The sequence below is a fragment of the Hypanus sabinus genome, chromosome 23 (assembly GCF_030144855.1).
Source record: "Hypanus sabinus isolate sHypSab1 chromosome 23, sHypSab1.hap1, whole genome shotgun sequence".
Classification (NCBI taxonomy): domain Eukaryota; kingdom Metazoa; phylum Chordata; class Chondrichthyes; order Myliobatiformes; family Dasyatidae; genus Hypanus; species Hypanus sabinus.
Window position 1 is genome coordinate 25,552,267 of NC_082728.1, and position 27,510 is coordinate 25,579,776.

A 27,510-nucleotide genomic window follows, 5' to 3' on the forward strand; every position below is an offset into this window, starting at 1 on the left:
GAAAAACAGAAGGGAAAAACCCTTAGTGCAGGAAATTTAAATCCTAGGCCAGGGGTCGGCAACCCTTACCACTGAAAGAACCATATGGACCCATTTCCCACAGAAAAGAAAACACTGGGAGCCACAAAACTCGTTTGACATTTAAAATGAAATAACACTGCATACAACGGTTTTTTTTTGCCTTTATGCTATGTATAAACAAACTATAATGTGTTGCATTTATGAAATTGATGAACTGCAGAGAAAATGAAATTACATTTCTGCATGCAACAAAAACATTTTGAACTCCAAAAAAAAGACGTTGGGTTGAAGGTTACTCCATAGTTAGCCTACCTTGGATCGAAAAATTAAAAGAAATCGCGCACTGGTGGGTGTCAGGCATTGGCAGTGGTGACGTATATTAATAGCGATAAAAAACACGTTGTAGCGGTGTGCTACACGCAGCGCTAAAATAACGACACTGCAGTCAAAGATAACTTTATTCGAACTAAACAGCCCTGCTTTAAAGCCTCCCTCAACCCGCCCCCCGTGGGCGCGGATGCTCCAAAAGACACGTACTCACAAACCCCCGTAGGCTATCTCCCTTAGCCGGAACAGTGGCTAATGGTGAGCCGGTTCAGATGTGCCAGGAAATGGGGTCGCCACAATGTTTTATTTAGATTGTACAAGATCACCATAATCTTTAAATGTCGAATTACATTTCAAAAACTAACAAACCACGGGGAGCCGCAGCACAGAGATGAAACAGCCGCATGCGGCTCCGGAGCCGCGGGTTGCCGACCCCTGTCCTAGGCTGACACTAAAGAGCTTCCAGCAAGTCAGAGCGGCTATAGTACCTGTATTCTGAGTGATTATGTAGGGTCACAAGAAAAATATTTGTGACTTAGGGTTTGATCGGTGTAGCTGCCGGTAGAGACGGCACAGTGGTAGGTGATAGCGACAAAGGTTTCTCTGTTTCTACCACTAAGTTCATAAATAAATCACTCAAGCTTGTCAGATACTTCATTCACTAAACAACAAGAATAGTTGTGGCTTGGGTTAAAAGGTGTCTTAAAAAGAGGGGCACTCAAAGCATTTATGTAGAAACTGTGAATTGCCAGGTAACATAACAGGCTACACTACCAGGATCCATGAAAAAACATGGAACATGTTGCATTTACAGCATAATACAAAACAAAACTCTAATTCGTCATTTGGTTAACTAACAGTTTGTGCTATTCAGTTAATATGACTTTAATAGAGCTAATGACTGATTAGGCCCCCTATTCCCAAACAAACCTGCAAAGTTGCCCTCAGCATCTCAAAAAGGTTTGTCTCAGCATTTGAGAAACAAGAAACTGCAGAGGGTATATCTGAAGCCCCGAAGCAGGGTCTCGATCCAAAATGTCGACCATTCCTCTTCCTTCAATGATAGCCCACTGAGTTCCTCCAGTAATTTGTTCTCTCTCAGAATTTGAACGTGACCCAATTGACTGGGTCTCTTATTTCATGATTCATCTGGAACCACACACTCCATTAGAACACTGGCTTTCAAAGTTATCTGAACTTGAGTGTAGAAATAACTAGCTTCAAGAAGGGTCATCAAGACCAGCCTGTTCACCTCTTGATGATTACTATTGGAAATCAATGAATAAAAATGGGGAAAAATATGCAAGTGTATTATTTTTTTTCTTCACTACAATCTCTTCATGGTGTCAAGCCAATGATGTTCAGAGTTGTGACATCCTCCGGTTTTTGATGCAGACACGTGTGGCAGAAGAACGGGGCTGCGATTGACGTGGATGCCATCCCACGTATGCGAATTGATGAAGTCGGAACATTATACATCTCTCAGACCTGGTCAGGCGACATTGGCTTATACACCTGTAAAGTGCTGTCTGTAGGAGGGAATGATTCTCGCAGTGCTCAAGTCAGAGTCAGGTAAGTGAGGAGTGGGTTGAAACAGTTTGAAAATGCATGAATTCTGCTCGTGGTCGACAATATTTCCATCGAAAACAAAACAAGTAATCTGGGATAACTCCACAGCACAAATCTGTCAGAGTATGAAAAGGCATCAATGCATTTCAGTGCTTGAGAAAATTCTTAGTATATCGATTACATTGGACTAGATAAAGCAAAGGAATGGACTGAAACTCCCACCACTTATCATGCAAAGACCTCATACTGTAAGGATGCTTTCATGCAGTTTAGTGATTAATCATGAACACAGATTTATATTAAGTATCAGTGCACAAGAGTCAGCTGCAATCAGAATTATTAATTGCTGTCATTAGGATAAATGTTTCAGAATATGTTTCACTTGAATTTTAATGCTGTTGTGCATGGTAAGGCACAGAGATATCAGTCAATCTGGAGGGATGAACTAATATGCAAGTTGCAGTTTGATTCTTTATCTTTTCCTTGTTTTCCTTTCGTCCCACAGGCAGCTGCCCCATGCCCCAGAAAACCTGGCTGCTCATTTGAGCACAAGTGAAAAGAGAGCCATTTCGTTGACTTGGGCAAAAGCTTTTGATGGGAATAGTCCCCTGCTTCACTACATTTTGGAAGTGTCTGAGAACAGTGAGTTCCCTAACAGCAACAGATTTTTTTAACACCATTTTCATTGTAATGCATTGCGAACCTTTTGAAAAAAAATGAAAATAAAAATACAGTCCGCCCTCTGTATCCGCAGGAGATTGGTTCCAGGAACCCCGTGGATACCAAAATCCGCAGATGCTCAAGTTCCTTATATAAAATATAATATTATTTGTATATAACCTACATACATCCTCCTGCATACTTTAAATCATCTCTAGATTACTTATAATCTAATACAATGTAAATAGTTGTTATACTGTATTGTTTAGGGAATAATGACAAGAAAAAAAACGTCTGTACATGTTCAGTACAGACGCAACCATCATAGCTCTTCTGGGAACACTGATGCTGCCTCGGCATCAGCCGATGCCAATTCTCCCGTGATCTTTATGTTCCTGGGGCTGTAGTGCTTTACATAGCTAGCCAGCCATCCCTTACTCTCTTAAACTCTTAAACTCCTTCCTCTCGCTCACAACACAAGTAGCGAACGACTGAGATACAAGGCGAACAATGCTCAAATAACGAGTGCTGGAGAGAGACTGAGGATCTGCAAAATGGCGGGAGGCTACAGCAGGGTATGCCTGCGCATCACTTCATTAGCGTGGATTCGGCGCGTGGCAAATTCAATCTTAGCTTTTTGGAACTTTCTGGAATTTTTTTCCGAATATTTTCAATCCACGGTTGGTTGAATCCGCAGATACGGAGGGCCGACAGTAGTAGCAATTTAAAAGGTACTTGGACAGGAGGTTTTTGTGGGATATAGGCCAAACTTGGGCAAGTGGGTCCAGCTGTGTTTGGAACCTTAGCCGGCATGGACCAGTTTCTGTGCTCTATGACTCTGCAAATCAATGTAAATGACTAAGAACAGTACAGCACTCGAACAGGCTCTCTAGCCCTTAGGTCTGTGCCAAAAATCACAGAATTTCTAAGAGTAAAATTCCAGGAAGCCACACAGTTGAAAAAATAAATAGGATCACACCTCGGGATATAAATATGTTCTAAATTAGTTCTCAGCAATACTCCCATTTTTAGATATCTATTGTGGGGAAATGCATTTGAACGGCAACTAATGAAATAATGGTGGTTCAACTGCGACTTGATGGGAGATGAGGGAACAGCCAGGGTGTTCTAAATTACTGCTCATTGAGGTGCAGAATCGTGGCTGGGACTGTCTGCATTATAGAAGCCATAAAATAACCATATAACCATATAACAATCACAGCACGGAAACTGGCCATCTTGGCCCTCCTAGTCCGTGCCGAACCCTTAATCTCACCTAGTCCCACCTACCCGCACTCAGCCCATAACCCTCCACTCCTTTCCTGTCCATATACCTATCCAATTTTACCTTAAATGACACAACTGAACTGGCCTCTACTACTTCTACAGGAAGCTCATTCCACACAGCTATCACTCTTTGAGTAAAGAAATACCCCCTCGTGTTTCCCTTAAACTTCTGCCCCCTAACTCTCAAATCATGTCCTCTAGTTTGAATCTCCCCTACTCTCAATGGAAACAGCCTGTTCACGTCAACTCTATCTATCCCTCTCAAAATTTTAAATACCTCGATCAAATCCCCCCTCAACCTTCTACGCTCCAATGAATAGAGACCTAACTTGTTCAACCTTTCTCTGTAACTTAATTGCTGAAACCCAGGTAACATCCTAGTAAATCGTCTCTGCACTCTCTCTAATTTATTGATATCTTTCCTATAATTCGGTGACCAGAACTGCACACAATATTCCAAATTTGGCCTTACCAATGCCTTGTACAACTTTAGCATTACATCCCAACTTCTGTACTCAATGCTTTGATTTATAAAGGCCAGCGTTCCAAAAGCCCTCTTCACCACCCTATCTACATGAGACTCCACCTTCAGGGAACTATGCACAGTTATTCCTAGATCTCTCTGTTCCTCTGCATTCCTCAATGCCCTACCATTTACTCTGTATGTTCTATTTGGATTATTCCTGCCAAAATGTAGAACCTCACACTTCTCAGCATTAAACTCCATCTGCCAACGTTCAGCCCATTCTTCTAACCGGCATAAATCTCCTTGCAAGCTTTGAAAATCCACCTCATTATCCACAACACCTCCTACCTTAGTATCATCGGCATACTTACTAATCCAATTTACCACCCCATCATCCAGATCATTTATGTATATTACAAACAACATTGGGCCCAAAACAGATCCCTGAGGCACCCCACTAGTCACCGGCATCCATCCCGATAAACAATTATCCACCACTACTCTCTGGCATCTCCCATCTAGCCACTGTTGAATCCATTTTATTACTCCAGCATTAATACCTAACGACTGAACCTTCTTAACCAACCTTCCATGTGGAACTGCTGGGCATTGGTGATGTTTGTAGTTTTCACTCCTCTAAATATGCAAGCTAAATACAGAAGCATTGAGATCTCAGCCTCACGTGACCAGTGCCATTTATTATTGAAGGTAATTGTAGCAGCAAAGTTGTAATTACAATGAGTGAAAAGGAACACCCAGTGAATAATCGGAGAAGTATATCAGTGATCATCTATCCATGCCACAGATTGCATGTGATGTGTCAATCTTTATCAGAGGGCAGCTATAAACTTAATTGTCTCTTGTCACCTGAAACTAATTTGGAATAGGTAAATTCTACAGCACCCTGATTAAATTTCTGCATCATTCTTAGCATATTAAGTGAGGTTGTAATGCCAAGGGATATGATGTTGAAATCTGTTATCACAAACCTATTATCAATAAGTGTTTCTCTTGTAAAAACTGAAAATTAATGTTAATTTTTAGTCCCTTCACTCATTTCTATAAAATCTAATTTTATTAAGTTCATCATGTGAGAACTTCCAATGTAATTAACAATTCTTAGTCACAAGCATATTTAAATAGTTTTTTTTATCTATTCTCGCCAGCTATTAATCTGGTTAATTATGATTCTACCTTGCTCAATGTAACATCTGATTACAAGGTATTTGTTTTTACCATCCACTTGGTAATCTTCCCCCACAATGTAGCTTAAAATGAGTGCCGTGCGTGTGAGAAATGTGACCTGTCCAATGTAACTGACTGAAAATAATCAGTGCTTCAGAGCTGGCGATGCTGACCTAGAAAAGGAAGCTGACATTAGTTCATTTGGAGCGTTTTGCTGAAGCAGTATTGTTGGTATTTTTCCAGTGCCTTGAGATGCCTGATGTGGCTAGCTTCAGATCTCAGAAGCATACAAGATGGCAGGATTTCTGCTGCCCACTAGGACCATAAGTCTTCTGCCAGGCCTGTCTTAATCTTCAAATACCACTTCCCTCTTTCAAACAAAGGCTGTGCTAGCAGAGGTGAATTTCATCAATGTCTGCCTATCCCAGTCTGGTGTCCACGGACCCCTTGCTTAATGGCATTGGTCTTTGGCATTAAAAAAGGGTTGGGAACACTTGCCCAATATAGAAGGTTCAAAATTGTGTTCAAAGAATCCTAGCAGAAATGCAACATCCTCAATCACTCTGAGGAAGCTCGGGCCCATGACCACTCAAAATAGACGAGGAATATTTTGGATGGTATTAAAAACCCTGAGACTATGCAACAGAAGCATTCAGAAGCTCTTTATAAGTGGTGGATGGAGCACATTACCTAACAAGCTACTAACCCATCCACTCTGTCCACCATCTCCTTCCTCAATTGTGGGGGGAGTCTGTGGTTTCCATGTTGGTCTCACAAGCCAGCTCATAACTCACAAAATGGGAGTGAAAACAAGTCATTCTTGTTCCCTAGGGACCATCTTTGAAAGAGACCTGTTGAGTTCTGCTGATACGAATTTTGCCTTGGGAAAGCCATACATTTCTCTACTTTCTGAGGAGGCTGAAGAGAGCTGGACTTTGTACATACTCACATCATTCTAGAGATGTGCAGTAGAAAGTATCCAAGATGCATCACTGCCTTGTATAGAAACTGCACTTCAGCAGACAGGAATGCTCTTTCTAAACAGATAGTTAAAACTGCCCAACACATCCCTGGCACCAGCCTATCAAGGACATACAATACTGTACTAAAGTCTTAGCCACTAAGATATAGATAGGGAGCCTTGCACTTTTGCACAGTACTGTAGTAATTTTATATATTACAATGTACTGCTACCGCAAAAAAAAATCAAATTTCATGACAGATGTGAGCGATGATAAACCTGATTCTGGGTGTCTGTTGTATACTGAGAGTGGGAAGTGGGCAGGGAGAGGGGAAGAGAGAGGGGTGAAAGCAGGAAGCACTAAGAAGACATTCTGTAATGCTGAATAAACTGATTGTTTACAATCAAATGACTGCCTGGTGACTCGGCTGGGTGTGTCTGCACCCCCGCCACTCCCTGCCCCTGGCTCTCCTTCTCTGACACCGTTGACAAATTAAGTACTGTGCAAAATTCTTAGGCACCCTAGCTATATATGCAGTATGTGCCTAAGACTTTTGCACAGTACTGTATATACAGAAAAGGGCCAGAAACATCATGAAGGATCCCACACACCCTGCTCATGGACTGTTTGTGCCACTCCCAAGAGGGAGGAGGCTATGTAGTGTCCACACCAGGACCACTGGACTCAAAACAGTTACTTTCCCAATGTGGTAAGGCTGGTCAACACCTCACCCACGAACTCCGTCACTACTTTGTTATTTCCCGTCATTCACCTTATCTACAGCCTAGCATATGGACATACAATCAATCTATGTGTAAAAGCTACCTAACTAATTTATATTTTATTGTGGGTTTATTATTATTATCGTTGTGTTCTTTACCTTTTGTGTTTTTTCTCTTGTTGCGTCGGATCCAGAACAGTTATTTTGTTCTCCTTACACTTGTGTACATGAAATGATATGACATTCAACAGTCTTGAATCTTGAATCTTGAAATCTCTAGTAGAGGCATAAAATACTCAACTAATTTGCTTCTGTTGAGTCATTGAGTATGCGTTTGGCCAGTCTCTTGAGGCTTGTTAGATGTTATTAAATTCAAAGTTTTTGAAGCAGTATGCAGACAAATACATTGATTCTTTTGCAAATTGTCTGGTTGAAAAATGGTTTGGTTTAATTGAAGCCGTCCATTTATTCTTTCCATAGAAGCACAAACAGATTCCCAAAAGTACTTCAGAATTTAATTCAGCACATTGTGTACGATGTTTTAAGTTACCGGACCAGAAGCCCAGGGAGAGCCCTGAACTATCACTCTCGAGTTGCCTCTCCAAGTACTGACATAGCAACGGTGGAATCATAAACAATGTGGAACTTTAAAACAAAAGTAGATTTAATCCTGGTGATTTATGAAAGCTGATTCGCCTCATTGATATTCTTCAGAGGAAAGCTGCCCTGCCTACTCTGTCTGTCCTAAGCTTGACTCTTAATTGCCCTCTGAAATAGGCATGTTGGCCATTCAATTTTGAAATAACTGTTTGTTACAAGGATTATCCCCAATAATAAATAATCAGAGAGAATCTCTATTTACTAACAGGTACCTTTACTGGTGCAGTGCACAACCATGTGAATTTACACAACTGGATAACTGTGTGCACACCCACTAGGTTTCCCTGATCCTCCATGAACAGTCAAAGAAGAGAAAAGGTAATACCCAGGAAAAGGAGTCCATGCTGACTAGATGTTCTTCTTGATTCCCAATATAATCTCCACATTTCCAACATGTGGCCATCCACTTCTGTGATGGTTGGCCTCCACTGCCTGTGCTCCAGAAATCCTCCATTCTTATTATTTTCCTTTTCAGATCAGTCTATGCTGTTTCAATTTAGTCAGCTCAAGGACATCTGACTGGCCTGTGTCAATTTCTCATTGGATCTGGCCCAAGGCTACAAGCAGTATTGCTTTATGGCTCTCCCTTCTAGCCTTGTGCCTTGGCTAATTCCTTTTGTTATTTCCAACTCAGACTGGATCAAACCAGTCTAACCAGGTCAGTCTAACACTGGGCCCAGACGACCAGATAACAGATTAATCATTCTTTTTCTGGTAAACTGTCATCACAAACATGCAATTTCCCTTTAGACTTGCAGGCAATGCAGTGCAGCAGAACTGAGGCAAGGCGAGGCAGCAGGCTCATCGCCAAATGCGAGGAAATCCGGATGTTCGATCAGTTTAAACACCAGGCCAAATCAGAAAGCCTGGGTTCAGGCTGAATCACGGTGGTGGGGTCCAGGCCCCATTGTGTACTAAAGCGACAGAGCCCAAAGTTTGGATGACAATTTAAGCGCTGGGCTGAATCAGAAAGGTCAGGTACAGGCCGAATCGAGGTGGCGAGGTCCAGGTCCTATTCTGTATAGCCCTAGTGTTCAGACAGTTTGGTCTCCCTATCAACACAAAACATAGAACATAGCATAGGAGCAAGCCCTACAGCACACTAAGCAAATTCAACTAGTAATTAAATGGCTAAATAATCTAGTTCCTTCTGCCTACACAGCATCTATATCCCTGCATACTCATGTGTCTGTTTAAGAGCCTTAAATTGAATGCACGCCCTCTAGTATTGGGCATTTTGACCCTGAGAGAAAGATATTGGCTGTCGACCAATAAAGATTATGCCTCCCATAATCTTCCATCGGGTCTCTTTTCAACTGTGGATAGATTTTGCTGTGGTAAAGTGCAGCATAGGTTCATCAACCTGGTTTCTGAATGACATGTCAGTCCATTGAGAAGTGTTTAAACAGATTGGGGCTAGTTCCCTGGGGCTTGACAGGGTACATATAGAGTTAATGTTTCAGTAACGGTTTCAAAATTAGATATTGGCTTTTCAGAACAGGGAAGGAATCTAAAATAGAAATAGAAAATACAGTCAACAGGTCAGGCAGCATTGGTGTAAAGAGAAATGTAGTTAATGCTTCATATTAAAAGGCCACTAATCAGGCCTTCTACTGCAGGACCATGATGGAATGCTCTCCACCTGCCAAAATGAGTACAATTCCTAGAATATTCAAAGTGTTCCATCACATCCAGGAGAAAACAGCCACTTGACTGGTTCTCCATCCACTATCCTGAATGTTCATCCCTACTATCATCTGCACAGTGTCGCCACTCTACCTCCAAATTATATTTTATTTATTTGCTCATTCTGCTCTAACAGCTGGTCCCAAAACTGATTATTACTGCCAAGGAGGGCAGCAGGGGCATGGGAATGCTACTACCTATAGGTTCCCCTCTAACCTTTTAAAATGGAAGTACACAGTTGCCCCTTCTTCATTGTTGGGTCTAGATCCTAGAACTCTTTGTCCAACAACATTTCCGGTTATTGCATTGGCCTTCATCAATCGTGGAATTGAGTTTAGGAGCCGAGAGGTAATGTTGCAGCTGGTCAGATCCCACTTGGAGTACTGTGCTCAGGTCTGGTTGCCACACTACAGGAAGGATGTGGAAACCATAGAAAGGGTGCAGAGGAGATTTACAAGGATGTTGCCTGGATTGGGGAGCATGCCTTATGAGAATAGGTTGAGTGAACATAGCCTTTTTTCCTTGGAGTGACGGAGGATGAGCGGTGACTTGATAGAGGAGTATAAGATGATGAGAGGCATTGATCGTGTGGATAGTCAGAGATTTTTTCCAGGACTGAAATGGCTCGTGCAGGGGTGGCCATGAGTCAACTTTTTTCACTCATGAGTTCAGTTGCGCCATACAACTCTTGTACCCCCATTCAATTCTTGTAAAAATATGTTAATATAGAACTCGTGCATGAAACAATCACATCTGAACTTGTGCATGAAAAAATTGACGCATGGAATTTAAAAGGTTGGCCAGCCCTGGGCTAACACGAGAGGACATAGTTTTAAGGTGCTTGAAAGTAGGTACAAAGGAGATGTCAGGGGTAAGTTTTTTATGTGGAGAGTGGTGAGTGCATGGAATGCACTGCTGGCGACGGTGGTGGAGGTGGATACGATAGGGTCTTTTAAAAGACTCCTGGACAGGTACATGGAGCTTAGAAAATTAATTTCTATGGTAAGGACATGTTCAGCACAACTTTGTAGGTTTTCTGTGTTTCTAACATCTGAAAGTACTTTCATCCCAAAGGACACCAATGGTACAAGACAGCAGTTCATAATCACATTACCAAGAGAATGGAGGAATAGGAAATATCACCCAAATGCTAAAATGTAAAGAATTCAAAAAGCACAAGAGATTCTGCAGATGCTGGAAATCCAGAGTAACACATACAAAATCCTGAAGGAAATCCGCAGGTCAGGCAGCTTTGATGAAAAGGAATAAATAGTTAACGTTTTGGGCAGACACCCTTCATCGGGACTGAATCTGTGTGAAACGTTGACTGTTTATTCCTTTCCATAGATGTTGCCTGACCTGATGAGTTCTTCCAGCATTTTGCATATGCTAAAAAGAATTCAGAAACCATATTAAATTAATACCCCTGGGTTTGCTGCATGCAATCACTTCTTAAGTAATTTATCAGAAGGTGAATCGGGTCATTCAGTTCCAAAACTCCTCTGCCTTTCATTTGGATTATTCAGCTCTTTTGCTTCATTCTATTTCCCCAAAAATACAGCTTCAAAGGGGACGATATAAACACAATGTTATTTATTACTCTTAAAAAGTCATTCTTACAATAAATAAAGTCGAATTGGAGCTTTTTTTAGAAAGTAACTTATCCCACCTGAGCTATAGATCAGATATTGCAGTTGAAGACAAATTACAAGATAATATGATAAATTTTTGGTATATACTTGTGGAATTACTTCAGAATGGTGTCTGTAAATATTTGCTGTGGATTCTGTATTGTGGCAGATCAGAAGTCTTTTTGTTCATTTCTGGAAAATACTGTCTATCTACCTGATAACTTAAATTGAAAACAGGAGTGCAGGAGGTGCTCAGATTGAATTGGTGCAGTGAGAAACAGTTAATGACTTTCCATCACTTGATAATGTTGTGAATAAAGAAAGAAAATCAATGTTTGAATACTGACAACAGCTCATACAGTTGAGAAAGCCTCTGACATGTTAATCAGGCAGTTACTTGGGAAACATAGCTTGGTTTTAAGCTGGAAGAAGTTTACGGAACTTCGGGAAAGTTGTAAGCTTTTGGCATTTGTGAGTATAAAGAACCCGACTCTGCTCTGCTTGCACCGTTATTGCATGAACTTCAAGTGGGAGACAAAAATCTGCTTGTAGAGTAGATGCAAAAACTAAAGTCCAGATGGAAAATGGAAGGCCAACAAAAAAGCAGTCAATTGAGATACGAAAACAGAGGATTCCTCAGATGATGTTGTGGCTGAGGAAAGAGTGAGGAAAGATCAGATCGTAAAGGGAGCAATTTAAGGATTAGTAAGAGACTACTCCAGTGAACTAGATGCACTTTCCCAAGAGCAAGATGCATAAGCTGGAAGAAGATAGAGGAAGGAGAAGAAAGACATGCAGAACTGTCAGAACCTGAGATTGTTTTCAGAGTGATCACTCTTGTTGAGAAAGTGTAAGAAATCCTCCACAGCAATTAAATCATTAGGCCTGAATAGCACAATTTAAAATTTACAACGCTGTGGACGTCTGTATATAGTAGTTGTATTAGATAATTATAGTTTATTGCTAAGCAGAGAGGAGTGTTGTGTATTTAATATTTTAATAATATTTGAGTAATATTATAAATAAATTTAAACATTGCATGCGTCATACGTGATACATGTATGCCTCACTTAAGTTAAAAAATAAAGTATGTGACTTATCTCCTGGCTCCCTTTGCTTTTCTTCCGATTACTTTTATGTTTTGGAGTTACAAAACAGAATAGCAACCTTGAAGGAGACTGCAGCTCAGTGCTGCCTTGACCAGAAGCTGTACCAATCATTTTTCTCATCTGCAGAAGTGCTATTTGCATGTACTAGATCCACATGTAAGCTATTTAACTATCTGTCTAAATGTCTGTTATATGGAATCATTGTATATGACTCCTCTGGCAGGATGTTCCATATATCAGCCGTATTCTGTGTAAAAAGGCTTTTGTTGTTAAAACAACTTCTCACCTTGAATCTATTCCCTTTTGTTTTTGATACTCCTACCATGGCAAAAAAAGATTCTCACCATCCACCCTCTCAATGCCCAGTCTATCCAATCTCTCCACATAATTAAAGTCTTCCAGTCCAGGTGAATTCCAGGTCTACCAGCTCTACACTCTCTCCAGCATAAACAAATGCCTTCATATAGTATAGCAAACGGAAAGGCACATGCTCTTTAAGTCTAGTCCAACCTGCTACACAATGTCACCATGACAGCAGGATTTTTAAAACATTTCCATAAATTGCTTGATTATATAAAAATTTCAGAAGTGCGGATGGTAGACATCTGAAATTAAAAGCGGTCTGGTAAAAGGTATAAGTTTGAAATATTATATGTAGGTAATGTTTATGGACTTGTTTTGCATTCCATTCTTTCTATATTATAGCCACAATTTAGTGATATCATCAGGGCTTTTAAATTCCATTTGTATTGAATATTCTGATTTCCAATGCATCTGTAATATCTAGATGTGAAGAATGGTGTGCTCATGGTTACTGGTCTGTAATGCTTTACTCGTATATAGCAGAGTCGATGCCAATTTACTAATGATTACTGGAATCAGTACTGATGCAACAAGGCAAGGAGACTCAGTGCAGTAGCCGAGCATTCACTTCCCGGAATGCTATTGAAACAGTGTTCATTTGGCAATATGGTTTTAAACTTGATGCATGCAGTACCGTCAAATTATCTGTAGAAATGGAATGGTGTAAGGAGAGCAGTGATTTTTGACTATTGAATCTTAATATTTATAAAGTTGTTTCATTCAGAAAATTAGAATTGTATTCTTATTTAGATTATCCATGTTTTAAGTTTCTCTAAATCATTATATTTTCTAGGCTTTGTTATTTGTTCCTCCAAACGTTTATCATTAAATGAGCATAGACAAAGCTCCAGTTCAAATTGAAAACTAATGAGGCTTTTTTTGAATCTCATTTCTATCAGGATGAAAGGAATTTCCTCTTCTTCAAAGGCTAATCTTGCACTGAGGGACTCCATCTAAGCCCCAATACATTTTGGGCAGAAGGAGCATTAATTAAACTCCAACTTGTTTCAACATCCTTTTATGTTGTTGTGAGCCCTTTTTCTTAATGTTGTTGTCACTCCCAATTTCTCTCAATTTATATTCCTCTTACTGTAATCTTTTATGCATTTCCCCTCTGCTTGAGTGGTGTTGCCTTCAGCTCCGGGCTGTCACGTCTACAACTGGATTGCTTAACACATTAGCCTCCAGCCTCATGCACCCACTTAAGAATTAAGATAGTGAATGACTAATTGCAGTTCCAATTAGCAAATAAAATTGAGTAATATACAGTGTTGTTAGAAATGTTATCTCATTACTCATCCACAAGATACAAAGTGGACTTTATGCCACTCGTGTAACATTGCTGTAATTTGCACAGAGAATGTTTTGGGGGTAAGCGCATGCAATACATTTATCAGTATTGTTTAGGAATTGTGAAAATAATTGAAACATTTCTGGTGTACTGACAAACACTATCAGCAATTCCAGTTGGATTAAAATCAAGTCAAGTCAAGTCACTTTTATTGTCATTTCGACCGTAACTGCTATGTACAGTACATAGTAAAAAATGAGACAACGTTTTTCAGGACCATGGTGTTACATGACACAACACAAAAACTAGACTGAACTATGTAAAAACCAACACAGAGAGAAAAAAAACAACTGCACTAGACTACAGATCTACCCAGGACTGCATAAAGTGCACAAAACAGTGCAGGCATTACAATAAATAATAAACAGGACAATAGGGCAATAAGGTGTCAGTCCAGGCTCTGGGTATTGAGGAGTCTGATAGCTTGGGGGAAGAAACTGTTACATAGTCTGGTCGTGAGAGCCCGAATGCTTCGGAGCCTTTTCCCAGACGACAGGAGGGAGAAGAGATTGTATGAGGGTTGCATGGGGTCCTTCATAATGCTGTTTGCTTTGCGGATGCAGCGTGTAGTGTAAAAGTCTGTGATGGCAGGAAGAGAGACCCAGATGATCTTCTCAGCTGATCTCACTATCCACTGCAGGATCTTGTGATCCGAGATGGTGCAATTTCCGAACCAGGCAGTGATGCAGCTGCTTAGGATGCTCTCAGTACAACCCCTGTAGAATGTGATGAGGATGGTGGGGGGGGGGGGGGTGGGGGTGTTGGGAAATGGATTTTCCTCAGCCTTCGCAGAAAGTAGAGACGATGCTGGGCTTTCTTTGCTGTGGAGCTGGTGTTGAGGGACCAGGTGAAACTCTGCACCAGGTGAACACCAAGAAATTTGAAAATTATTTATAACCCCTTTTGCAATCAAGTCTTCTAACCTCCTATATTCAATTAAATCTTTCATCACTTTTTCTGATAATCTACTGCAGAAACTTTTTGGTGTCTTCTGAGATATTTATGATATTGAAGTTACTATTAAAGTATCATCTTCTTACTTGAGCAAGCTACTTTCCATGTACCTTCCATGTCACAAATATCTCGGAAGAGGAACTTCTAAAAGAATAATGAAAACAAGTTTTCTCTGAGCAGATTTTGAGTCCTTTTTCTCCTTGTCCAATTATCGTACCATGTCATCTTATCAATTTTTTCAGAATGTTGTGGCATTTATGTAATTGTATTGCTTTAAAGTGAAATAAACATTTCAAGAGAAGCTGACATTTTTTCTCTACAGATTCCCCTTGGACAGTTCACCTGATGAGCGTAAACCCTGAATCTGTGGGACTGACTGTCAGGGGACTCATTCCAGCCAGGTCCTATCAATTCCGTATTTGTGCCGTGAATGATGTTGGAAAGGGTCAGTACAGTCGAGAGACAGAGAGGTAAGGTTTAGTCTCCAATTTTGTACAGTTAGTTTAAAAGTTAAACTTGGTTATATTTAAACTTTACTTTTGCAATTATTTTAAAGCAATCTCAAAGACAACCTGCGTGTTACAATTGATCAGCTACCATTTTGCAGTTTCCATTATCTTAAACTATAATGGAGGCATAAATAGTAAGCACAGCATGTTGGAGGCATCACATTGAATTTGAGATTTATTAATTTTTTATATTAATATATTTTTAGATTAAATTGATAATAGATTTTGTCTCGACCTTTATATTTTTCATAAGCAAACGGTACAAATTCTTGCAGGTTATCACTACCTGAAGAACCACCAAGTGCACCGCCACAAAATGTCATTGCAAGTGGCAGAACAAATCAATCCATCATGATCCAATGGCAGCCGCCCCCGGAAAACCAACAGAACGGAGCTCTGAAAGGTTACATTATCAGGTACTTCGAAGGAGAATATTCGCGCTTCTGCATTCATCAAATAATAATGATCTTCTGTTATTGTGTATATGTTTGCTCTTTTATTACCAGTGTAAAAGAAAGTCTATAGCAAACAGAAAACTACAAGAGATGATACCATTTGTTTTACAATATAGAAGAAATGAATTATAAATGTATTATTACTTGATGTCTCCTTTAATCTGGTGCTCAACACAAGCTCTCCTTAATTCCTTTGGCTTGTAGGGTAAACTTTCACGTGTTTGCATATGTCGTCTTGAGTTTCTATTCCCTTAAAGCACATATTCTGGAGTTAACAGAATGTGGCTAATACAAAACACTCCCAGGAGTTTCAACATTCTTTAAATAAAATTTAGGGGGTTTTTACCAGCAATATTTTGGATTCTTTGTGCATTCCCTAATGCACATAGTATTTTAAAGTACCCAAGCCAAACATTTAATAAAATATACGATCACTTTAATCTTTACTTTTCTGTAAATGTCTACATAAATGAATCTCAAGCTAGTATATGGTGGCTTTGAAAATAAATTTACTTTGAACTCTTATTTTTATAGGTACTGCTTAGCAGGATTACCTGTGGAGCATCAGTACAAGAATATCACCAGTTCTGATGTTAATAATTTCCTCCTTGAAGACCTTATCATCTGGACCAATTACGAGATTGCTGTGGCATCCTATAATGGGGCTGGTTTGGGAATCTACAGCCCAACAGTCACCGAGTGGACCCTGCAAGGGGGTGGGTACTCACTTCTCATGAGCAGAGGGTAAGTTCGTGGGTCAGGCATCTGGAGCCGTGGCAGAACCAACCTCTCATGTCAAGCAGGCAATCCTACATAATACTGAGTGTGCTGAGACAGAAAGGTGTGTTTTCTTATCCTTCTTGGAGAAAATCATGCAATGACAAAAAGCCTTAGAAAACAGAATGGGAGCAAATCTAACAAATTTAGGGTAACCTAAACTAAATTTCATATTCCAATTGTCAGTTGATTTGCGATACTTTTTGTTTTATTTTTATTCATTTCGGGATTCAGCATGGCAACAGACCCTTCCAGACCAAAAAGGCAATACTGCCCGATTACACCCATGTGAATAATTAACCTACTAACCCACACCTCTTTGGAAAGTGGGAGGAAATGCGCATGGTCACATAGAGAGTATGCAAACTCCTCTCAGGCAGCGCTGGGAATTGAACCCAAGTCTCTGGCACTGTAACCACTTTACTACTGTGCCACCCAATTTCTTGCCAAAGCAATGAAAACTGGGGGATACAGATTCAGTCTTCTTCCCCAGTCCAATGAGCATTGTCTCAAGGAAGTCCCTTGTTGACAATTTACACCGAGAGGAACAACTGTGGTGTGAATGTAGCCTGATCGGGATACTGATGACTTGAGAAACCACACATTCCACCCATTCAACTTGATAGTTGCATCGACTGTGTGAACCACCATAGAAGAAAGGTCATTGCATACATCTGCAAGATAATGTCAGTCCACACCCTCAACTCCAATATCCAAGAGCAAATCCAAAATAAATGGAACATTCCAATTATCTGATACTGATACCACTCAATCTGCCCTTCATTTTTGGCACAATTTGACAGTCTAGCCTGCAAATATAGTACAAGAACATTTCACTGGAAGCACACTGATTGTGACAGGATTACTCACACATCAGAAATGACTAATAAAGTACATGTTCTTAAATACATGAAGGTGATTAGTCTTCAAGTGACATTTAATTTCCATTATTCTCTTTTTTCATGCAAACATTTTAAAGGTGTCTGTGATTCTTTCCAGTTCCTACAGTGCCTCCGGGAAATGTGCATACTGAATCCATTAATTCCACAACCATTCGATTCACGTGGACACCACCCAGTCCTCAGTTTATTAATGGAATAAACCAAGGTTACAAGGTAACTCTAACTGCCTCAAGAACTATTCAAATGTGAACAATGTTGTTTAGGTTTTGCTAAGTGTAAGATTATACACTGACTTTTCAGCCCTTCAGAATTTAATAACAAGCATTTCCTGTCAGATATAAAAGGCCTCAGAGAACTTTACTGCATGTTTTATTGAGGGGTGACGTCAAGATTTAAATTTTTCACCAATTGCATTTCTGTTGATTGTCTGCCTCTAGTGATAACATTGTCACCTCAATGATAATATATTGGAGCTGCTGCCAGTGGTGTCACTGTAATAGGAGTGAGCTAAAATTGAATAAACCTATAAGGCTATTCCATGCCCATCTTTTGTTCTACATAGATCTTTAGAGCAGATCAAAAAATGGGAGAGAGAAGTCTCTGTAGTAAATTCAGTTAATATCTTCATCTGTAAATAAAGGTTTGCCTAGGTTCTCTTTCTTGCTATAACTCATATAGTCTCCTGCATTTGTGGGAAAATACAGGCAGTTGCACCCAAATATAGAAACCAGTTCAGAAACCCTGCCTTAAAGGTACAGTATTTCTTGATCCATCTCGCAACATTAGTAGTTGTGAAATCCAGAGAAATGCTCACACATACTAAACAATAAATGACAAAAGTGATCTCTCTTTGCCAAATGTTGCAGCTGATTCAATTGCTCTCCTGTTGATCTATCCTATCTGACCATCTCCACTCGAGCTCCATGCCTGGGAACGTAATGAGACAGAAATGTTAGCCACTGTGACAGTGACTGCCCAGGCAATAGATTCAGTCATTATTTTATGTTCTAACTGACATCCTGCATTTGTTTGAATTCATTCAAACCTCTCTGTGAAGTTATATTGCTCTCCTACTTAATACAATTCAGGAAGACGATCTACTTGAGTGAAAACATTTTGCACATTTTCCTTTTGACATTTCATGCAGACGGGTGTTTTTTAAAGCTAGATTTGTATCTGAAAATATGTTAAACATAATGTTACAATCCAAATATTGCTCGGTCTCGAGCTTCTTCCTGAACATTGTGGAAGATTAACTAATAACATTTTGTCAGTCTTACATGTATAAACTTATATCTTTCGTTCACATTTTCAAGGGAAGCTGTTTAACTAAGTTTGTTGTCCTACAATTATAATCTGGTGTTGTAATGTCTCAATTTTGTCTGTCAGCTCCTCAATGTACAATTCAGAGCAATTCCACTGTTCCTACTGTACTTTTCAGCTGACTGCTGCAAATGTGGCCACTTTGGTTATAAATCCTTATATGAAATCAAAGCATTATATGTAAAGTAGGATAGAATCAGTGTGAAGCAACGCACACAAAATGCTGGAGGAGCTCAGTAGCCAGGCAATGAGTATGGCTACTGAGTATAAGTAATTTATGGAAAAGTGTAAGCAGTTGACGTTTTGGGCCAAGATCCTTAACCAGGACTCGTGAAGGGTCTCGGCCCAAAATGTCAATTGTTCACTCTTCTTTATAGATACTGCCTGGCCTGCTGAGTTCCTCCAGCATTTTGTGTATGTCGCTTTGGATCTCCAGCATCTGCAGATTTTCTTGTGTTTAGAAGCCATGTGAACTAGCTGGGCTGTAACCTGTGCTCTACTCCCAACTAGGTGCAAAATAAGTTTTACAATGGATTTGTTTAATTAATCTAATGCTCTTCTGAGGTTAAAATTTTCTCTGTGATGTATTTTCTCTCCTTGGATTTCCTGGAGCTTAAGCACCTTGCACCTTCTCAATATATGGAACAGATAGGCTGCCTCACCCTTTACCACGGACAGACATGCTCTTCTTTCCAGTTCATTTTGCTTCTTTCTTACTGAAATTTGGGTTTAATTTATGGAGAACAAAGGCATAAGCTCCATCATCACGACAAGTCTTCACCATTTGATATTCCTGTTTCACTTCGAGGATAAATGACACTCTTGAACAAATAGGTTTTTGTTAGACAAAGCAGATGTAGAGTAACACTGAAAGATGTAGAATTCGGTCTAAGATTGTGATTAACATTACTGACTAAAATAATAAACCGTCATATTAAGTGGTTCAGTTTTCATTTGCTTCACATAATAGTCACAAAGTTAATAAAAAATGACTATTGTGTGAAACAAGAGAAAACCAAACGAGTTGATATAATAGCTCATCATCTTAAGTGTTGGAGTTGTTAAAATACATTAGGATGGATAAGTCCCCGGGGCCTGACGGAATATTCCCCAGGCTGCTCCACGAGGCAAGGGAAGAGATTGCTGAACCTCTGGTTAGGATCTTTATGTCCTCATTGTCCACGGGAATGGTAACGGAGAATTGGAGGGAGGCGAATGTTGTCCCCTTGTTCAAAAAAGGTAGTAGGGATAGTCCAGGTAATTATAGACCAGTGAGCCTTACGTCTGTGGTGGGAAAGCTGTTGGAAAAGATTCTTAGAGATAGGATCTATGGGCATTTAGAGAATCATGGTCTGATCAGGGACAGTCAGCATGGCTTTGTGAAGGGCAGATCGTGCCTAACAAGCCTGATAGAGTTCTTTGAGGAGGTGACCAGGCATATAGATGAGGGTAGTGCAGTGGATGTGATCTACATGGATTTTAGTAAGGCATTTGACAAGATTCCACACGGTAAGCTTATTCAGAAAGTCAGAAGACATGGGATCCAGGGAAGTTTGGCCAGATGGATTCAGAATTGGCTTGCCTGCAGAAGGCAGAGGGTCGGGGTGGAAGGAGTACGTTCAGGTTGTGACTAGTGGTGTCCCACAAGGATCTGTTCTGGGACCTCTTACTTTTTGTGATTTTTATTATCGACCTGGATGTGGGGATAGAAGGGTGGGTTGGCAAGTTTGCAGATGACGCAAAGGTTGCTGGTGTTGTAGATAGTGTAGAGGATTGTCGAAGATTGCAGAGAGATATTGATAAGATGCAGAAGTGGGCTGAGAAGTGGCAGATGGAGTTCAACCCAGAAAAGTGTGAGGTGGTACACTTTGGAAGGACAAACTCCAAGGCGGAGTACAAAGTAAATGGCAGGGTACTTGATAGTGTGGAGGAGCAGAGGGATCTGGGGGTACATGTCCACAGATCCCTGAAAGTTGCCTCACAGGTAGATAGGGTAGTTAAGAAAGCTTATGGGGTGTTAGCTTTCATAAGTTGAGGGATAGAGTTTAAGAGACGTGATGTTGTGATGCAGCTCTATAAAACTCTGGTTAGGCCACACTTGGAGATCTGTGTCCAGTTCTGGTCGCCTCACTATAGGAAGGATGTGGAAGCATTGGAAAGGGTACAGAGGAGATTTACCAGGATGCTGCCTGGTTTAGAGAGTATGGATTACGATCAGAGATTAAGGGAGGTTGGGCTTTACTCTTTGGAGAGAAGGAGGATGAGAGGAGACATGATAGAGGTATACAAGATATTAAGAGGAATAGACAAAGTGGACAGCCAGTGCCTTTTCCCCAGGGCACCACTGCTCAGTACAAGAGGACATGGCTTTAAGGTAAGGGGAGGGAAGTTCGGGGGATATTAGAGGAAGGTTTTTCACTCAGAGAGTGGTTGATGCGGGGAATGCACTGCCTGAGTCAGTGGTGGAGGCAGATACACTAGCGAAGTTTAAGAGACTACTAGGCAGGTATATGGAGGAATTTAAGGTGGGGGGTTATATGGGAGGCAGGGTTTGAGGGTCGGTACAACATTGTGGGCCAAAGGGCCTGTAATGTGCTGTACTATTCTATGTTCTATGTTCTAATCAGTAATAGTTTTATGCCAAATATCACATTTGATCCTTAACTTCTAATTCTAATGACCTCTGAATTCTTTAGAAGTGATTGCTTGTGCATCAGGCAAGAACATTTTCTATAAATGGAATTTATACTTTATACTTTACTTTATTGTCACCAAACAATCGATACTAGAGCGTACAATCGTCACAGTGATATTTGTTTCTCCGCTTCGCGCTCCCTGAAGTACAAATTGAAGTAAATATAATAAAAATTTAAATTATAAATCATTAGAAAATAGAAAAGGGAAAGTAAGGTAGTGCAAGTCAGGTCCAGATATTTGGAAGGTACGGTCCAGACCCGGGTCAGGATCCGTTTAGCAGTCTTATCACAGTTGGAAAGAAGCTATTCCCAAATCTGGCCGTATGAATCTTCATGCTCCTGAACCTTCTCCCAGAGGGAAGTGGGAAAAAAAGTTTGTTGGCTGGGTGGGTCTTGTCCTTGATTATCCTGGCAGCACTGCTCCGACAGCATGTGGTCTAAAGTGAGTCCAAGGATGGAAGATTGGTTTGTGTGATGTGCTGGGCTATGTTCACGATCTTCTGCAGCTTCTTCCTGTCTTGGACAGGACAACTTCCATACCAGGTTGTGATGCACCCTAGAAGAATGCTTTCTACGGTGCACCTATAAAAATTAGTGAGGGTTTTAGGGGACAGGCCAAATTTCTTCAGATTGCTCAGGAAGTAAAGGTGCTGGTGGGCCTTCTTGGCAGTGGACTCTGCTTGGTTAGACCAAGTCAGGTCATTTGTGATATTCACCCCGAGGAACTTAAAGCTTTTGATCTGTTCCTCCTGCGCACCACTGATGTAGATGGGGTTGTGCAGGCCACTACTCCTGAAGTCAACAGCCAATTCCTTCACCTTGCTGACATTGAGGGATAGGTTATTGTCTTCGCACCATGCCACCAGGTTCTTATTTTCCTCTCTGTACTCAGACTCATCATTACCCAAGATATGGCCTACAATTGTATATTTGCATATATTTACCTGTTATTTTGCTGTCTTCTATGTCTAGTTTCATTTTGTTTAATACTACTGGATCACGATTGACAGTATGATCCTATGTTTACATGGAAAGGGGCTCATCGCTCTTGAACTCTGAGACCAATAAATTTATCCAAGCTTCTCACGCTTTCTTCTCCTTAAAAAGAATTTATTCATATGGCTCAGGTTTTCCAGGGAAATGCTGGAATGCTGGCTACTCCAGACACGACTATTATTATTCCCCAAGACCATGTGGTAAATTCAGACGCTCATGCATTCACAGTGAGCACGGTAACCTTGAGCTTCCTGGCAGCTGTTTGCCAAGAATGTGCAAACTCCTTTCAAAACTGAACCCCTGCAGAGTCAAGAGACGGACTGTGATTCTGCCATAGTTCCTCAAGTAACATGAATCTCCATCCATTAAAATGGAGAGGAGCATCTGCTTTAAACAATTGGTTCTTAAATTTATTTTAGTAACTTTTAAAGGCCTGAGCATTTTTAATAAATTGTGAATTTTTCAGTAATGTAAGACGCATGCAATGTGTTTTGATCACGTTAATAGCTAGCTAAGCTTAGCAAGACGTCAAAAATTATTTTTCTCAATTTTATTTGTGAGTCTTCTTCAGGTTCCCCATTTGATACAATTTATGTATAGAAGACCTTGCCAGTTTTTGATGGGGGCAACTTGTTGCTGTCTGTAAACTTTTCATATTCTCTGTTGTTATTAAATCATTCTCAGACCAGTTCCTGTTGAGCATCACATCCAGCAGAAAGTTATCCCAGTTCAACAGAAGTTGAAAGAACAGTAGTTAGTACAAAGGGATGTTGGACGGTTAGCATGCCAAATATAAAAGCAACATCAAGCTGAGCTTGACCTCACCTGAGAACGTTGATTGTGACTCTGGTTAACTGAGATAGAAAGGATTCTATTATATGGATGAGAAATATTTGAACAAAAGAAAGAAGGCAAGCCCTTTAACTGGAAAATTCACCTCAAATCTGTCAGCTGTTGTTTGAGCCTTATGGAGTAACTTTGCAGCAAATTGTATTGGTCATCATATGAGAAGGGTATTAGTGTATGCCTTAGTAATATAAACTGCAGAGGAAGTGATGATGATGATTTGATACAAACATTGCTGAACTGCAGTGTCCACTCTTAATCTTGCACATCCGACCATGCACACAGCAGTCGGAGGGACTCTGCTAGCTTGTTTTAAAGGGGCCATTGACAATTTATGATGTATTTGCTGATTGCTTTCAATTGATTGTTGCTACAATTCTACAATTGGGGGATTGGGGATTACATTCTAGAATTTTTCATGATTGTTAACCTCTTTGATATTGGTATGCGAGGTGGTCAAAGGCTTTCCCTCATCTTTGAAGTTCTGCACTGTCCCAGCTGTCCCAAGGCTGGTGCATATCAATAAGTATTCCTGTTGGAGTACATGATTGGAAAAGTGTGTAGCAAGCTTGAAAAGATGCCAAAGGAGGGGAGATGGAAAAAGTCCCTCAGCAGAACCATAAGAACATAAAAGATAAGAACAGGAGTCGGCCATCTGGCCTGTTGAGCCTGCTCCGCCATTCAATAAGATCACAGTTGTCCTGGCTATGGACTCATCTCCACCTACCTGCCTTTTCCCCATAACCCTTAATTTTTCTACTTTGGAAAAATGCATCCCACTTTGTCTCAAATATATTTACCAAGGTATCAGGGAGCAGTTTTTCTCAATAAGGAGCAAGGCATGAAGGTGGCAGCATTTCCAAAGTAATGTCATCATTGAAACGATACATATGAGCCAACAACAACCACAAATGCCTTGCCAGTGGTGGTTGAGATTTCAGTTGGAGGTATTTTGAATATCTTTCAGTTTATCCCCCCCCCCTTTTACATAATAGGGGGTGGGGGTATCATTTGTGCTCTGTATTCCAAGAGAGCTCAGTGAATTTTGAAATGTCTTTCCAAACCACAGACAGAATGATCTGGTGTGATGGCAAAATTGCAGGCTTTCCAGTGATGCAGAATAATTTTGGCTGCATAAATATAGCTTTGTGGGAGCAACAAGTTAATTTCTAAAAATGCCACAACTGGAGGGGACTACAGTCTTGCATACTAGACTAGTCCAGAAGATTAGGACACAAGAAATCCAGGCTGTGATGGTTAAAATCCATAAAAAACAATGTCTACTGTCCTGCTTTCAACAAGATTCTGACTTAGTTCCTCAAAAAACTCAACTTGTGACCAACCCTCTCCGTGTTTTACAGACAAGTGAAACAGATATATCGAGGAACACAAGGGGTACAATGATAGTTCAGTGCTTTACTTTCTGAATTAGAGACTGACCATGCAATTTTGAGATGTGAGTTTAACTCCCAGTGGAACCGTTGAGAAGTTCATCCAATGTGTGATCTGGAATATAAAAAAAAGTTATAACAATGATAATCTCAGAGCTGCTTGTATTGTTGTTGAAGGCCATCTAGCTCAATAACTTCCTTCCAGGGAGATTTTCTCCTTTTTTTGCCCTGTCTGGCCATTATATAGCCCTAGGAATACAGTTGACTCCTAATTTCCTCTGAACTGCCTCCGCAGAAGAAGAAAACGGTGTTGAACACTCAACAGTAACCCTAGTACAGAATACAAAAAGAGCAAAGTAACTCACAGCCCAGTTGACCTTGGGCCGTTCTTGTCGTGGTTTTTCGTGCCCCACAAACGACCAGGAAATGCCGCAGATTCTTCAAGAAGTATTAAACTTTAATTTGCAAATCAAAGCTGAGACAGTCATTGAGCTAGTCGCTGATTGCCCACCGATCCTTGTACATCTACCACAGGTTCTGGAGCTAGGCTTACCTGGGGGGCAATGACAGCTGATGTACATCCAGACGCTTTTCTGGCTGTCTCGTCCGCAGCTTGATTTCCCTTTGTTATTACATCATTTCCCTTTTTATGTGCCTGGCATTTTACTATAGCCAATGCTTTAGGTTTCATCATGGCTTTTATTAAGTCTAGAATTTGCTGACAATGTGGTATGGGATCTCCACTGCTTTTTTTAAAACCTCTCTTTTTCCACACAGCCCCAAACAAATGGCATACTCCATGAGCATATGCCGAATCAGTATAGATGTCTACTTTCTCACCTTCCATCATTTCACATGCAGGGCTTTGATTTCCACTAGTTGGGCGGAACACGGTTGGGGACAGGACTCCATCCTAATAATCTTATAGCTCGACTGATCCTGCTGCACTACTGAGAACCCTGCATGATTTCCATCATAATCCCTATAACAAGAGCCATCTACGAACAGAACCTTTTTATCTGCATCCTCTGGTGGTTCTGACCGTAAATCTGCTCTCAATTTGGCAAATGTCATCGTCTTCCCTACACAATCATGGGGCTCTCCTTCATAGCCCAAAGGGACAAAATCGGCTATATTACTGGTAGTGCATCTCTGTATAGTTACATCTGGAAATGTCAATAGCATCTGATACACTGCTATCCTGGCTGGCGTCAGCACAAATTTCCCTCTTTCCAGCAATTCTGCTACTTTGTGGTGTGTGTACAGAGTCACAGGATAGCCCAGGGTTACAGATGATGCCTTTCCATATGCATAGTACAGCGCCGCCAATCCTTGATAACAAGGTAGGATACCCCTGAGCCACCTCATCTAGTGTCGTACTGTAGTATGCTATCGGCTGCTTTGCTTTTCCTGTGCCTGTCTCCTGTGTTAGAACCGTTGTGACATAACCCTCCTGTCGGTTGGATACATACAAATGAAAAACCTTCTCGTAGTCAGGCAAAGCTAATGCTGGTGCTGACTGCAATTCCTGCTTAATAGTATTGAAAGCTATCTCCACCTCTCCATTCCACTGTAAGCCGTTCTTCAAATTTGTATATCCTGCTTCTTTCATTATCTTTCTCAAAGGTGCCACAATCTCAGCATATTCTCCTATCCAATCTGAGCTGTACCCTGCCATTCCCAAAAACGTCATCATCTGCCCTACAGTCTGGGGGTTTGGGGCCTTAGTTATTGCCTCAATCTGATCTGGTGCTATCGCCTTCACTCCCTTGGATATTACCCTGCCTAAGTATTCCACTTGCTGCGTGTGAAATTGCAGTTTCTTTTTGGATACTTTATGTCCTCCGTGCGCCAGCTTCTCTAACAGAGTTATAGTGTCCTGCTCACACTGTTCCTTACTGTGGGAGCAAATCAACAGGTCATCCACATACTGTAACAATGTACTTTCCAATGGCATGCCCTCTAGGTCTGCCTTCAACACCTGATTAAAAACATGGTGAATGTTTAAATCCTTGTGGCATTCTGGTATAGGTATACTGAGCACCTCTGTAAGTAAATGCAAACAGATACTGACACTGGTCGGCTAGAGGAATGCTGAAGAAAGCCGAACACAAATCAATCACTGAAAAGTAACTTGCTTCTGGTGGAACATTAGTCAAAAGCGTGTGTGGGTTGGGGACTACTGCTGGCCAGTCCTCTACCACATCATTTACCGCTCGCAAATCATGCACCAATCTCCACTTAGATTTATCTGCTTTTAAGACCGGCAGCAACAGGGTATTGCATGGACTGTTTGTTCTTTTTAGCACTCCTATTTCAAGCAACCCCTGCATTGTCGATGTTATTCCCTCTTCTGCTTCTGGTCTTAGAGGGTATTGTGGTCTCCTGGGTGGAATTGCTCCTTTTTTTCAGCCTTAGTTCCACCGGACTAGCTGTTTTTATTTTCCCTACATCCGTGTCATGCTGTGACCACAGAATAGACGGCAACTCATCTAACCTTCTATCTTTCTGCTGGCCTCTTTCCTTTCCCAGCAATGGCATGTGTGGTTGGGAAGTTATTTCGACCTCTCTCACTGTCCCTACCATATCTACACTTACCATTGTTTTAATGCAATTGTTGTCTTCCGATATCCACACCTCCGGCGTGAGTTTCCTCCACACTG

General features: G+C 40.7%; 1 protein-coding gene across 4 annotated transcripts in view; it reads left to right on the plus strand.

Moving 5' to 3' along the window:
- Window positions 1-27,510, plus strand: part of sdk2b (sidekick cell adhesion molecule 2b) — a 943,317-nt gene that overhangs the window by 635,250 nt on the left and 280,557 nt on the right. For all 4 annotated transcript variants that reach the window (XM_059948548.1, XM_059948549.1, XM_059948550.1 and 1 more), the window contains exons 13-18: window positions 1,744-1,920; window positions 2,423-2,559; window positions 15,275-15,422; window positions 15,737-15,877; window positions 16,451-16,632; window positions 17,693-17,808. In XM_059948548.1, coding sequence (XP_059804531.1) covers window positions 1,744-1,920; window positions 2,423-2,559; window positions 15,275-15,422; window positions 15,737-15,877; window positions 16,451-16,632; window positions 17,693-17,808 — 901 coding nt within the window. The remainder of the gene's footprint in view (window positions 1-1,743; window positions 1,921-2,422; window positions 2,560-15,274; window positions 15,423-15,736; window positions 15,878-16,450; window positions 16,633-17,692; window positions 17,809-27,510) is intronic.